The sequence below is a fragment of the Pygocentrus nattereri genome, chromosome 7 (genome assembly GCF_015220715.1).
Source record: "Pygocentrus nattereri isolate fPygNat1 chromosome 7, fPygNat1.pri, whole genome shotgun sequence".
Classification (NCBI taxonomy): domain Eukaryota; kingdom Metazoa; phylum Chordata; class Actinopteri; order Characiformes; family Serrasalmidae; genus Pygocentrus; species Pygocentrus nattereri.
In genome coordinates, this window is record NC_051217.1 from 13,961,963 (window position 1) to 13,974,700 (window position 12,738).

General features: G+C 40.7%; 1 protein-coding gene across 17 annotated transcripts in view; it reads right to left on the reverse strand.

Moving 5' to 3' along the window:
* lrch3 (leucine-rich repeats and calponin homology (CH) domain containing 3) overlaps positions 1-12,738 on the reverse strand; it is a 39,516-nt gene that overhangs the window by 22,383 nt on the left and 4,395 nt on the right. For all 17 annotated transcript variants that reach the window (XM_037539978.1, XM_037539977.1, XM_037539992.1 and 14 more), the window contains exons 2-3: positions 4,562-4,706; positions 2,369-2,495 (exon numbers count right to left, since the gene is read on the reverse strand). In XM_037539978.1, coding sequence (XP_037395875.1) covers positions 2,369-2,495; positions 4,562-4,706 — 272 coding nt within the window. The remainder of the gene's footprint in view (positions 1-2,368; positions 2,496-4,561; positions 4,707-12,738) is intronic.

The window sequence follows — 12,738 nt, forward strand, 5'->3', positions numbered from 1 at the left end:
GCCAAAAGAACATCATCTGCAAATAGCAGAGACGCCACCCTCCGGCCTCCACACATAACGCCCTCCTGACCCCGGCTGCGCCCTGACACTCTGTCCATGAATATCACGAACAAGAGAGGAGACAGGGCACAACCCTGGCGGAGTCCAATGCTAACACTGAAAGAGCCTGACTTAATGCAGAGTATACGGACACAGCTCTCACTCCGGGAGTACGGAGATTGGATGGCCCGGAGTAGTAGTCCTGGCACCCCATACACCCGGAGGACCTCCCAAGATATCTCAAAGAACACTGTCATAAGCCTTCTCCAAGTCCACAAAACACATGTAGACTGGGTTGGCAAACTCCCATGCCCCCTCAATAATCTGTGAGCTGAAAAGCTGGTCCTTTGTTCCACAGCCGGGACAGAATCCCCATTGTTCCTCCTCAATCTGAGGTTCAACTATCGGTCGTAGTCTCCTTTCCAGCACCTTTGCATAGACTTTCCCAGGGAGGCTGAGCAGTGTGATACCCCAATAGGCAAACGCCCTCTGGTCCCCTTTTCAAAAATAGGGTCCACCACCCCAGTCTGCCAGTCCAGTTAATGAGGTCCATGCAATATTGCAGTGGCGTGTTAGCCACGACAGCCCCTCAATATCCAGAGCCTTAAGCATCTCTGGACGAATCTCATCCATCCCCGGTGCCTTGCCACTGAGGAGCTTACTAACTACCTCAGTGACCTCCACCAGGGAAATGGAACTTGACACCCCAGGAGCCTCTGGCCCTGACTCCCATGAGGGAGGCACGTCTCCCTGATTAAGAAGTTCCACAAAGTGCTCCTTCCACCGACCAACAATATCCTCATTTGAAGTCAGAGTTTCTCCACCCTTGCCGAATACAGCTTGGGTGCAGCCACCCCGACCGCTCCTGAGTCGCCGGACAGTTGTCCAGAACCTCTGAGGCCGAAAGAAAGTCTTTTTCCATGGCCTCACCAAACTCCTCCCATATCCTGGATTTTGCTTCTGCCACCATTGCAGCTGCCACCTTTTCAGCCTTTCGATACCTACCTGCTGAATCAGGATCCATTCAGACTCCATGTCGCCTACCTCCTCCGGAACATGAGAAAAGCTCTCCTGGAGGTGGTAGTTGAAATCATTCCAAACAGGGGCCGACAGCCGTTCCCAGCACACCATCACTATTCGCTTGGGCCTACCGGATCTGACCATCAGTGTTCCCTGCCATCTGATCCAACTCACCACCAGATGGTGATCAGTTGACAGCTCAGCACCTCTCTTCACCCTAGTGTCCAGAACATATGGTCCCAAGTCAGATGAAACGATAAAGTCGATCATTGACCTTTGACCCAAGGAGCTCTGGTACCATGTACACTTATGAACATCCTTGTGTTCGAACTTGGTGTTCGTTATGGACAATCCATGCCTGGCACTGGAAGTCCAATAACAATTCACCATTCGGATTTAGACCAGGCAGGCCGTTTTTCCCCCAATCACGCCTCTCCAGGTCTCCCAGTCATTGCCAACGTGAGCATTAAAGTCTCCCAGTAAGACTATGGAGACTGTAGGCGGGACTTGCTCCAAGAAGGCCGAATACTCTAACCTGTTGATTGGTGCATAAGCACAGACAACAGTCAAAGTTTTCCTCTCGATTTTAATTCGCATTGAGGCGAGCCTCTCGTCCCGGGAATGTCCTCGTCCCGGGACAAACTCCAACTGCATGGTCACCAGTCGGGGACTCGTGAGTATCCCCACACACGCCCGGCGCCTCTCACCCTGTGCAACCCCTGAGTAGGAGAGAGACCAACCCCTATCAAGGAGTTGTGGGTGGAGGTGAGCGCTACTATATCTAGTTGGTACCTCTCAACCTCCTGCACAAGCTCCACACAAGGCCCACATGGCCTCCGCACATTGCCTCTTCGGGCTGAGCTCGGCCGGGTTACATGGGCTGCCCGGCCACCAGGCGCTCGCCGTGGAACACTACCCCCAGGTATGGCTCCAGAGGTAGGTCCCGGTGACCCTTTCCCAGGCAGGGTACACGATTTTTTGTGCATATCGTGCATGGAGTGGTTTGGATCGCATTAGTCTGGGTCTTCACTCCAGACCTGTTCGCCCTGGGAGACGTTACCAGGAGCATTTTGCTCCCAACGACTTAGCTCTGAAGACCCCTAGACCACACAAGCCCTTCCGCCACGATAAGGCCCCGATCCAGGAAGGGCTTGTTCCAATAACCTGCAGATTTAAAAACCCAAGTAGTTCCAATGACCCAAAGCCTTTAAAACCCAAACAGAAATTAACCATGAGAGATTAAAAACATTAAAATACTATTATGTGCAAAACCGTTATACCATTTTGATTCATGCTAGTTAGTACTCACCAGCTCAGTAAGCTGTCGGAGCTGGCCAAGCTCTTCGGGCAAGGATAATAATTTATTGTTGCAAGCAATCAGCACTTTCAGGGGAAGACTGCACACATGAGCAGGCAGGGTAGACAGCTGGTTCCGACTGCGGAAAGCATGATAAAGGGAGGGGGAAGTAACACAATTTAGTGGAATGTTGAACTACAACCTCTTTCACATGTAGAACATGAAACACTGCAATGTGTGCAACTCTGGTGGCTTCTGCTTTTCATACATCAATGTTAGTTATTTGCCTCATTAGCTGTATTTTCCGGCTACCAAAACTGCTCCTGATAGCCTACATCCTAAGCACACAAGCACTGAGTATATAATGAGTGAGTATATATATTTTCCTCTTTCTCTTTTTTTCCATTTTGCCTGATTTACGCACATACACAATGCTGCAAACATTACTGATATAAGAAATTGTTTTGAGAATTTGATTATACCCTACTCAAACAACATGAACTTTTCAGAGGAAGTACTGTATTATTATTTTAGTGATTCTGAATAGATACATGACTAATCAAGCACTTTTTTCAACAAGTCTTACAGTGAATTACCCTCTGCAATTTGCTCAATGCAGACCTTCGTCTGTAAATGTCATGTCCGCATCAAGTTTGAGCCATTCTTGATGCTATATAGCTCTCACTTATGTAGGAATGATCTATAGCTCTGTTCATCATCAAAATGAAGGTTTACAGTTCCTACAAATTGTTTCAAACCTATAAAATAATGTCATATACCAAATGGCCACTTTATCAGGTACACCTTGTATCTACATTCACTGTCCATTTTATCAGGTCCACTTTGTAGTTCTACAATTATAAACTGTAGTCCATCGGTTTCACTGCATACTTTACTTAACCTCCTTTCACCTTGTTTTTAAAGGTCAGGACATAGCAGGGCTGCTGGACTTTTGAAAAAGCTCACTGTCATTGGTGGACTATCCTCAGTCCAGCAATCAAAAAAAAAAAAATACACCCAACAGTTTCCTGTGGGTAGCATCCTGTGACCACTGATGAAGAACTACTTAACTAACACATACTGTGTAGCAGCAGAGGAGTTTTTGTCCCTGTCTTTACATCTACAAGGTAGACCAACAAAATAGGAATAATAGAGTGGACAGTAAGTGAACACCGTGTTTAAAAACTCCAGAAGCACTGCTGTGTCTGATCCACTTGTACAGTACCAGTGCAACACACAATAAGACGTTACCACTACAATAATGTGTCTGCAGTGCTGAGAATGATTCATAACCCAAATAATACCTGCTCTGTGGTGGCCCTTCTGAAGTTCTGACCACTGAAGAACAGGGTAAAAGGGGGCTAACAAATTATGCAGAGAAACAGGCAGACTGTAATTTGTAATTGTAGAACTAAAGTGCAACAACATGGTAAATGAAGCTGATTTGTATTGTACTCAATAAGTTTAAATGGTTTAAGCAAGAGGACGCAAGAGTGCGAGACGCAGCTAACCAACCAGAGTGCACAGCAGCCCTGCTAGTAATTTCTATGCCAAGGGCTAAATCAAGAATAAAGGCTGTCGTTACCCCCAAGAGGCCCGCAGTTCCTTCCATATTTCTCTCTGACATGTCCTCAGTAATTAACAATCTGAACTAACTTCAACTCTGTAGCTAAGACTGTAGCTGACTGCACAGGCAGAGCATAGTGATCACAAAAAAATTAAATAAATAAAAATAAAAGCCTTGATCAGTTATTCACTCATTCACTAACTCCTTTTAACCGGTTTAATATTATGCATTTGTTGTTAAGTGGCTTATTGGTATCTTAGTAAAACTATTACTTTAGGAAAAATTCCAACTGGTATATAACGCACTATTATTGCCTTAAAATGGAATACAGGCATTGGTTGGTAGGCTGGTATAAACACCCCTGCCCTCCAAGCTGCAAGCTGGGGTTCAGTCCCCTGTCTGGGCAAACACTCCATGTTATACCAATAAGAGTCCTTGGGTAAGACTCCTAACACTACCTTCACCTACTTCTGTTAAGTGATCAAACTGTAGGTGGCATCTGCCAAATATAAGTGTTACAGATTTTGTAGTCAACAACATATGTATTACTGGTCAGTAAGATGTTTTAATGCATTTTAAGTCAGTAAGGTTTTCTTTTTTAAAGTCTGTTTTCATATGTGCATGTGTGCTCATTTTACCTGATGTTCAGGTATGTAAGGGCCTGTAGATTAATCAAACTTTCTGGCAGCGAGCGCAGGCAGTTCTGGTATAAATTCAGATTCTCCAGTGACACAAAAATGCACACCTCCACTGGTAGCTCCGACAACCTGTTCCGGGACAGGTCTACAAAAAAGCAAAGAGAACAAAGGCAGAAAGTAGGATCAGATGATACAAGAAGGAAGTTATGCATAACACACATGATCCCCACTTGTCTGTGGTTCTGCTTATTAAAGTGTGCATTGTGTATTCTCGGCCCTCTCCCTTTGTTCCATGACTGCTTTATTGACTACAGTCTCCAGAGCTCAGTAAGACAGCACTGAATTCATAACCTCTTCAGGCGATAGCAGCCCCCTCGTTTCTTCTGCCAGAGGTCAGGCTAGTGGGCTTATACCACACATGTCCTGCAGATGTTCTCTCACTGGCAGCTGTGGAAAGTCCATGAGTTGGTGCCAGACAGCATTGATGTGTCAGGCCACAGGTGCAATTAAAGTACACTGGCCTGAACACTGGGCAGCAAGAGAACACACCAGGACCATTTTCAAACATATCTACACAAATGGTGCATAATTCACCTCCAAAATTAGGGCTGAAAATTAAATAGTTTTACATTGTGGCAAATGTAAAAGTCCTTTCCAATTATGATTTTATTTATATGTGGGAAATCTAACCTAACAACACAGAGCTTGTAAGCTGGCAGGCTGGTACACTACATTCAGCCCAACCAAGCCTGGAGGGGAGAAAAAAAAAAAAGAAAAAAGAAAAAGAAAAGGACTTGCAGGCCCTTCTTGGAGGAAAAAAAGGCCTGGAGCCTAATGTATAGAGTATAACAAAACTTAAATCTAATTTTCAATACTGGTCAAAAAAAACCACACTCCAAATTGCACAACCTGAACCACAACAGCTCTTAAAACTGACAAACCTCAAATGATTAAATTCTAAAAACAACTCTAACTGAAAAAGTCAAGAACATGCTAAATGAGTGAAGGCAGGCATAAACTGGCTCTGGGTAAGAACAGGCCCTTTAACAGCCCCATGTCTATCTGATGCATCAAAAAATGAGTTGGGACCTTCATACTTGGATGGGTTTACATCAGATATCATGTGACTAACATTACCCCTGAATTCATGATAATCATGAAATAAAATTAGCCAGTGTTCTCAGTGTAGCCATAGACACATGGCCAACATTTTTTAAAATAAATAACCACAGTACAACTTCTTGCATGCATACACAAACTGAAACAAGCAACAGACCCTGAGAAAAATACATAGGCTGTGAAGCCTTAGAGAGAGGAAAAAAAAAAAAAAAAAAAAGACATGTATAAGAATACACATTTACTTATAATACAGATTATTTTGAAGTTCATTTGTAATAAATTTAATGCATTGGTGGTTATACATTTCGGGGATTAAAAAAAAAAAAAAACTTCTGTGATGACATTTCATATAATTTGTATTTCATATAATGTGCTTAGATTAATAACCAAGCTGTACAAACTTTAAAAAAAGCATGGGGAAAGAGTAGCAGTAGTGGAAGTGGTGGAACAAGTGCAACTGTGCATGTCTGTATGCAAAAAAAACAAAAAAAAAAAAAAAAAAAAAAAAAAAAACCCTGTTGATGTGACAATATTTTTTCCAGTGTCCACAATGACCATCATGTGTACTGACCATACTGACGCACTTTATTACTGAATATCAGCATGTCTATTTAAACAGTAAACTCTGAATAGAAAACATATACATTTACCACATACCACAGTGTGTGCGTCACTAATAACAAACATACCACAGTGTGGTTCACTAACAACAAACCGGAAGCATGAGCTCATGCTTACCAGTCCAACAGAAACTTTGCAAAACACCATGGCATGATGAGTTTAAGGGAAAAGCTTGTGTTTGTGGATTTAAAAAAAAAAAAAAAAAAAAAAAAAAAAAAAAGGTCTTCTACAAAATGTTCTGACAAAAGAAAATCTACATTTCAAAATGTTTATATATGTATAAAATGCTTCAGACTAGTGAGATCCTCATGGTATGTTATTATTGTACTCTTACGAAATAGGTATTTAGATCCATCTAGAGAATAAAAAGCCACCTGACATCAAATCAGTCCACCACAATCCAAATATATTCCTGTCAGAATTATCTCTCAAGAAGGTATTTTAAGGGGGGGAATAAAAACATCAGACCATAGCAAATGACTGTGGTGCTAGGGATCCAGACATTAAGCACTAATGCAAATTGCTATGCTATCAGTATAGACGGTGTGAAGAAATCTATACTGACACATAGATGCCAGTGTTTAGCTCTTTTCTGTCCCCAGCACAATTTATAAACAAACATACAAAAAACACCCAGGATGGCTGAACTAGGGTCCTTGTGCACAGCAAGATAAAAACAGAGATGTTTCTTCTCTTCTTCATATGAAAGCCCAGGCCTAATAATAGCACAATGCTACACAGCTACATAATCAGGCCCCTAAACAGAACAGTGGAAGAACAAAACTTTTAGAAACACTAGGCCCACAGGCTGCAGCTATGACAGCGGCTTTATTCACGCATGCATTTGAAAGTTCAGCCTTTGGTGCTATGCTACAAGAGAATGAAATAAAAATGGAATAAAACTCAGCACTGTACCCAATTTATAACACAATGTTTCACCGAAATGCCAGGCGTGACAAAGAGCTGTTGTGTATCAGCTCTGTGTGGTTCACTGGCACTCCCTCCATTTGTACATTTGGTATTTCAAATCCTGCTGGAAACCATTCAAACTGCATAGAATTTAGCGTTAAAATATATGATTATTGTGATCAATGTCGTCACATTTCACTTTTCTGAGGGTCATAGGTATAGTCTGTATTTCTATACCACTGAACAACTGCAAGGATCATAAAAAGTTCGTTTAAGAACAATTATAAAGAGGCTGTCAACAACTAGAAGCTAACAGCTGGCACAACAACAGCCACAAGAACAGCCACAACAACAAGTGTATATCACTTGCACAAGAAGCATTCTATGAAAGTCTCACTGGGCCAGACCTCATAGTGAGAATATCTGGGGACAACCATGAGAAACTTTGGGCTAAATGTGGGTAGGGACATAGAGTCATTAGGGTGGGAACAAAACAAGTGTAACATTTCTAAAACAATCCAACACCTCAAAAAGCAGAGCACTCCTCACTGTTGTGTACAGCCCTGCAAGACTAGACTGTATACTGTTTGTTTAGTAAAAAAGTAGCTGACTGAAAGCAGTACATCATGCCATTATCTTCCTTTCTTAATCTATTTTTGCTTACTATACCCCCTCCTGTTTTTTGGTATAAGATGTACAACATGTACTGCTTTGTTCACAAAGCTCAGAAAAACAAAATATTGAGTATTGTGAAAACATCAAGTACTATTATGTTACATCATGTTGCTGTATTATCATCAAGACCATATTTTGGCTCTCTGATGAAGGCAACTGTATGAACCGAGTTCAATACAAGGCTCAACTGGAATTTCTCCGTCCTTGGCTGCGACATTTGTACAGTGAAGGGTATATGTGATCATGCATTCCATCTGGGCTTAAAAAGGTCACTAAAGTTTTTGTTTGTTTGTTCGTACAGGCAATAGATTGTATGATGCTTGTTTAGTTTTGTGTGATGATGTGGTAGCACAGGATGATTTGTGTTTACTATGATGGCTTTTCCAGCCTGCTTGGATCTATATTTATAGCTGTGCAGCTGTGTGGAGATCCGGCAGGACAGGAAGCACTGCTGACTGCAATGTCTGCTCAGAGCTGTACCTCAAATCAGTCCAGGCAAACTCACCCAGCACCACCAGAGGCAAAACAAGAGCCTGGGCAGAAATGACTGAGAAATACATGGGCCTTATTTACACCTGATCGTTTCATGCAACTTGAGAATCAAGATTATATCCAGATAGAGATTATTCCCACCAGAATGCAGGTGTAAACATCCAGTATGCATTTAAAACATCACTCAAACCACTTCGGTAGGATGCATTTTAACCAGATGTTGTACAAGTGTAAACACATTCATATTTAATGGTGACAGACCCTCTTTCTGATGTTCATCATATGAAGAAAAATGCCACTTGGTCTGCTACCACTGAACAGTGGCATCAGTTTAGCTCTTAATAAGAGTTTCTTCTTGAAGCTCAATTCAGTAGACTTCAGCATCCATGCTTATATGATGTTAGCATTGTTTCTTTCTGTGGGATAGCAGAGTGATCGAGTAGTCAGAGCATAATAGCCTGCCTTCAGATGCCGAAGTAAAGTTTCAATTAAAAAGAAAATGTAATTTTAAAGCTTAGAAGGTTTAAAACAAAAATATCAACTGTCTCAGCTGCTACTGAAGGTCTCAATATCATCTCAGTATTGGAAAAGAAAATGTTGCACTGTCCCATCTCTGAGGCTACGTTTACACAGTTCACATTATCTTTTAGCCTAACTGCAGAGTCACTACATGTGTCTACTTGTCCTTCATTCTGTTAAATTTGCAGTGCTAACAGCAAGTGACAAGATACAACCGACACGTTGCCTTTACACATTTATCCCGAAAAAAAAAGAAAAAAAGAAGGCACCAAATGACGCAATGCTTCACTGCTGAGAGGCGCAACTGAAAAGGAGCTCAGAAGGGGCCTCTCAAAGCAACAAGGCTTTTGCTTCTTCGCTTCCGTCCAATCCTTCTTTTCCCCCTTCCTCTCCTGTGATGTAACCATTTGGCTTTGGGTAGTGTCTTAGCTGATGGGTACACAGCTCCCCCCGCCCCCATAACCATGCGCTCCAATTCCTCAGAGCACACAGACCAGAGTCATCAGTTCAGGGCCCTGGGCAAAAGAACAGCAGGCACACAAACTGGAGTAAAATTCAGAGAACAAAATAAATCACTTTCAAAACAGACTCCCATAAAAACAACTCGGACACTGGGTTGAACGGGAGTTATGTCCCCAAGCCTGACAATGCAGCACATGACTAACTAATCAGACACAGCAATCATCAACATCACCATAAATATAAATCAAAACACAAATTTCACAATCTGTGGAGCACTCAGCTGACCCATAGACAGACAGCAGTTTAAATCAGTGACTCAGTTCCAGCCCTGCAGGACAATTGATCTGTACAGTTAAGTGCTTTCCCTGGTTCAACACACCTGCCTCTATTAACGTTCCTTTGTTTCATATGCTCCCAAACCTGAAGAAATGTTTCAAATTGCTCAATCCATATGGATACAAAGCGATATTATAGTAATCCTTCGTCATACTGAAACTTGTTTTTGGGTGACACAGGACTGTTTAAAAAAAATTCTATTTTTGGAAGGTATGAAACTTGAATGTTATGGAAACAGTTCAAACGGCACCATGTAAAATTACTTTTGTTGAATTTTCTAAGAGAAAATGAGTTAGCACATACTCTAAAGGGAACAGAGTTTAACATATATGGGGGGAAAAATACTAAATATAAAATGTGCTACAAATTTTGCACAGTATATATTCTGTTTCTTTTTTTTATTTTCCCAATGTGTTAAACAATAACATTAAAAACTTTAATACATAAATAGTCCCTGTAGAGGATGTGCAAACTTATTTTCACTCAGAAAATGAACAAAATGTAATTTGAATAACGGCACTCAAACTTCCGAATAGGACTTATAATATTATAGAGCTATGAAAGGTATGAATATAAAAAATAACAGCACTTAAGCCAGAAGTGTTTTTCCTATCATATCAAATTTAGTTGTTGGACCTGAATGGGTTGAAACAAGAAAAAGCCTGCACAAACTGACACTTCTGACAAGGAAGGGAAAAAAAAAAAAAAAAAAAAGTACAGAGAACGACAAATCTTTAGATGATGAATGATTTTAGTACCTTAAATGTGTTGTAGGACAATAATCTTGTAGACTGTCTTTTCATTTAGAAAAACCAGCATGTCAACATGCTTGAGGGCTAAACATGTGGGAAAGAGAAACAGTAATGGAGTCACCCGCATGTTCCCCATGGCAGTCGAAGGCATGCGATTTTTCAGGTTATTAAAATACTTGCCGTTCCACAACACTATTCACACTCTTGATTCATCAGTTTCGTTCCTATACAGTTGTACCTTCAACAAATCTGGCTCTGCTGTTTGTTTTTTGTCACAACACAGCGTTTAATAGGACCTCTCGTGACAAGCAGCAGACATCAAAACAAGGCAATCCCTGTGTGCGAGAGGAGCATCACTACCCTGCTCCCTCCATCCCTCCCTGCTCCTCTCCAGCCCTCTCATTCCACTTCATCTTCACTCAGCTCTCCTTCTCACAACACTCCAGGCACAATGAACACCATGTCCAATTATTTGATTTTACTATGAAGCTAGTCATCGTTTTAATTTTTTATATTTCAAACTTCCCTATCCTGTGATGATGGAAAATAAACCAGAGATGTGTTTTTTACACAAGTGTGTTCAACCTCACTGTACTACATTACTAGGGGTGTAACAATTCACAACACTCACAATTTGCCTCTATTCGGTTCTATACATTTCACACTACAGCCAAAAAAAAAAAAAGTTCATGACAGCATTCAACATTAAGAGCACTTTAGTGCTTCACTTTTGCCCTGAGCAAACACCACAATTAGCCACATACAATACGAATTGATAGAATTGCATTGTTACACCCAGGGAAGATCACACTCGTTATTCTCCTAAAATGAAATGACTATTAGAAAAGAACAAGTTAAAGTGTAAAGCCCTATTTGAGCTGTATTAGTTTTAGCTGGGGACATGCAGTAATTTGAATGATTATCGATGAGATCCATGATTTTAATCCAGTATGAATTGGTCGTCATTTTTAGAGGTCTGCTAAGTAATCATTCCTGAGAAGAACACTTTCTATAATTTGCCAGTCCCAGAGCTCCTTCTGTAATAGCAGTCCTGTTCAAATTAACATTACAGTAATTTAATAACAAAACCAGGTAATAAAAAAAAACAGCATCGCAAGTTTTTTGCAGCCCAATGAAGCTTGATTTCACTCAATTTCTTAATTCATAATTTCTTGTTCATGACAAGACTACTGAAATCCACAATTTTGATGGCCAAATTACACGAAGAAGGAAAAAGTCTTAAAATCCTAAGTGATGCATTTTCTGTCTTGTTACACAGCATTTATTAAATTGGATGAACCCAATTTACTAGCCTATTGCACGTCTATATGCTATTTAGCCACACACTGGGTCATTGTTCAGAAATCTAGCACATGTTGCATAACACCAATGTAAATATCCGGGCAGTGATGTTTCAATCCTATTTGGGGAAATTTGGGAAAATTACACACATCCTTTATCCTATACAAATCAGCCTGTCAAATCATGTGCAAATTACATGCCTTGACTTCCTCTGGTAAAACTGATCCTGCTCAAATTGGGCTACAGTCTATAATCAGTACTTTAATCACAACACTCAACTGATCATCTCAAATCCAAAGAACTAGTGTCCCATGTACTTTCAGAGTGTAGTCACTACTTATTACTAGTCCCTGTTTGCATGCAGGCCAGCACAAGCATAACCTAACCTTAACATACAAATCTCCTTTCATGACACTTCCATGTATCCAATAGAATTTCCTTTTTTCTTCTTCTATTAATGTTTATTTATACAAAACATTTAAAATGAGGGACATCTTTTCCTGTCTGCAAAGGTGCTGCCCTTTTGTGTTTGTTTTGGTGTTTAAAAAAAAAAAAAGTTGTCATCATGTGTGCAGTACAACAGAAAAAGTCACAAAAGAAGTTCAGTGTTTACATGTTCAAATCAATCTCAAAAAGTAAAATCTAGCCAATAATGGTCTGGAACATGTTTTAACCAGATTAAGCTCAGGGTCAGGTTTGTGCAATGTAATGATAATTACTCATTATCTTGATATATTGTGTGACAACAAGCCTTTCTAAGCATATCATAGTCAGTATTTAAGGACCACTAACTGACTGCATGTTTCATTACAAATACAGCAGAATTAGCCCTGCTTTGTTGGATTTCGCGCAGTGCAGTTTGTAAAACACAGAATAAAAATTTGTTTACTTGTGGTTTTCTTATAGTATTTTATATGTGGCACTACATCATCAAATCTCAAAAAACAAAGTGATTCATACTGTGTATCGATAAAATGTCTGAAAGCATTG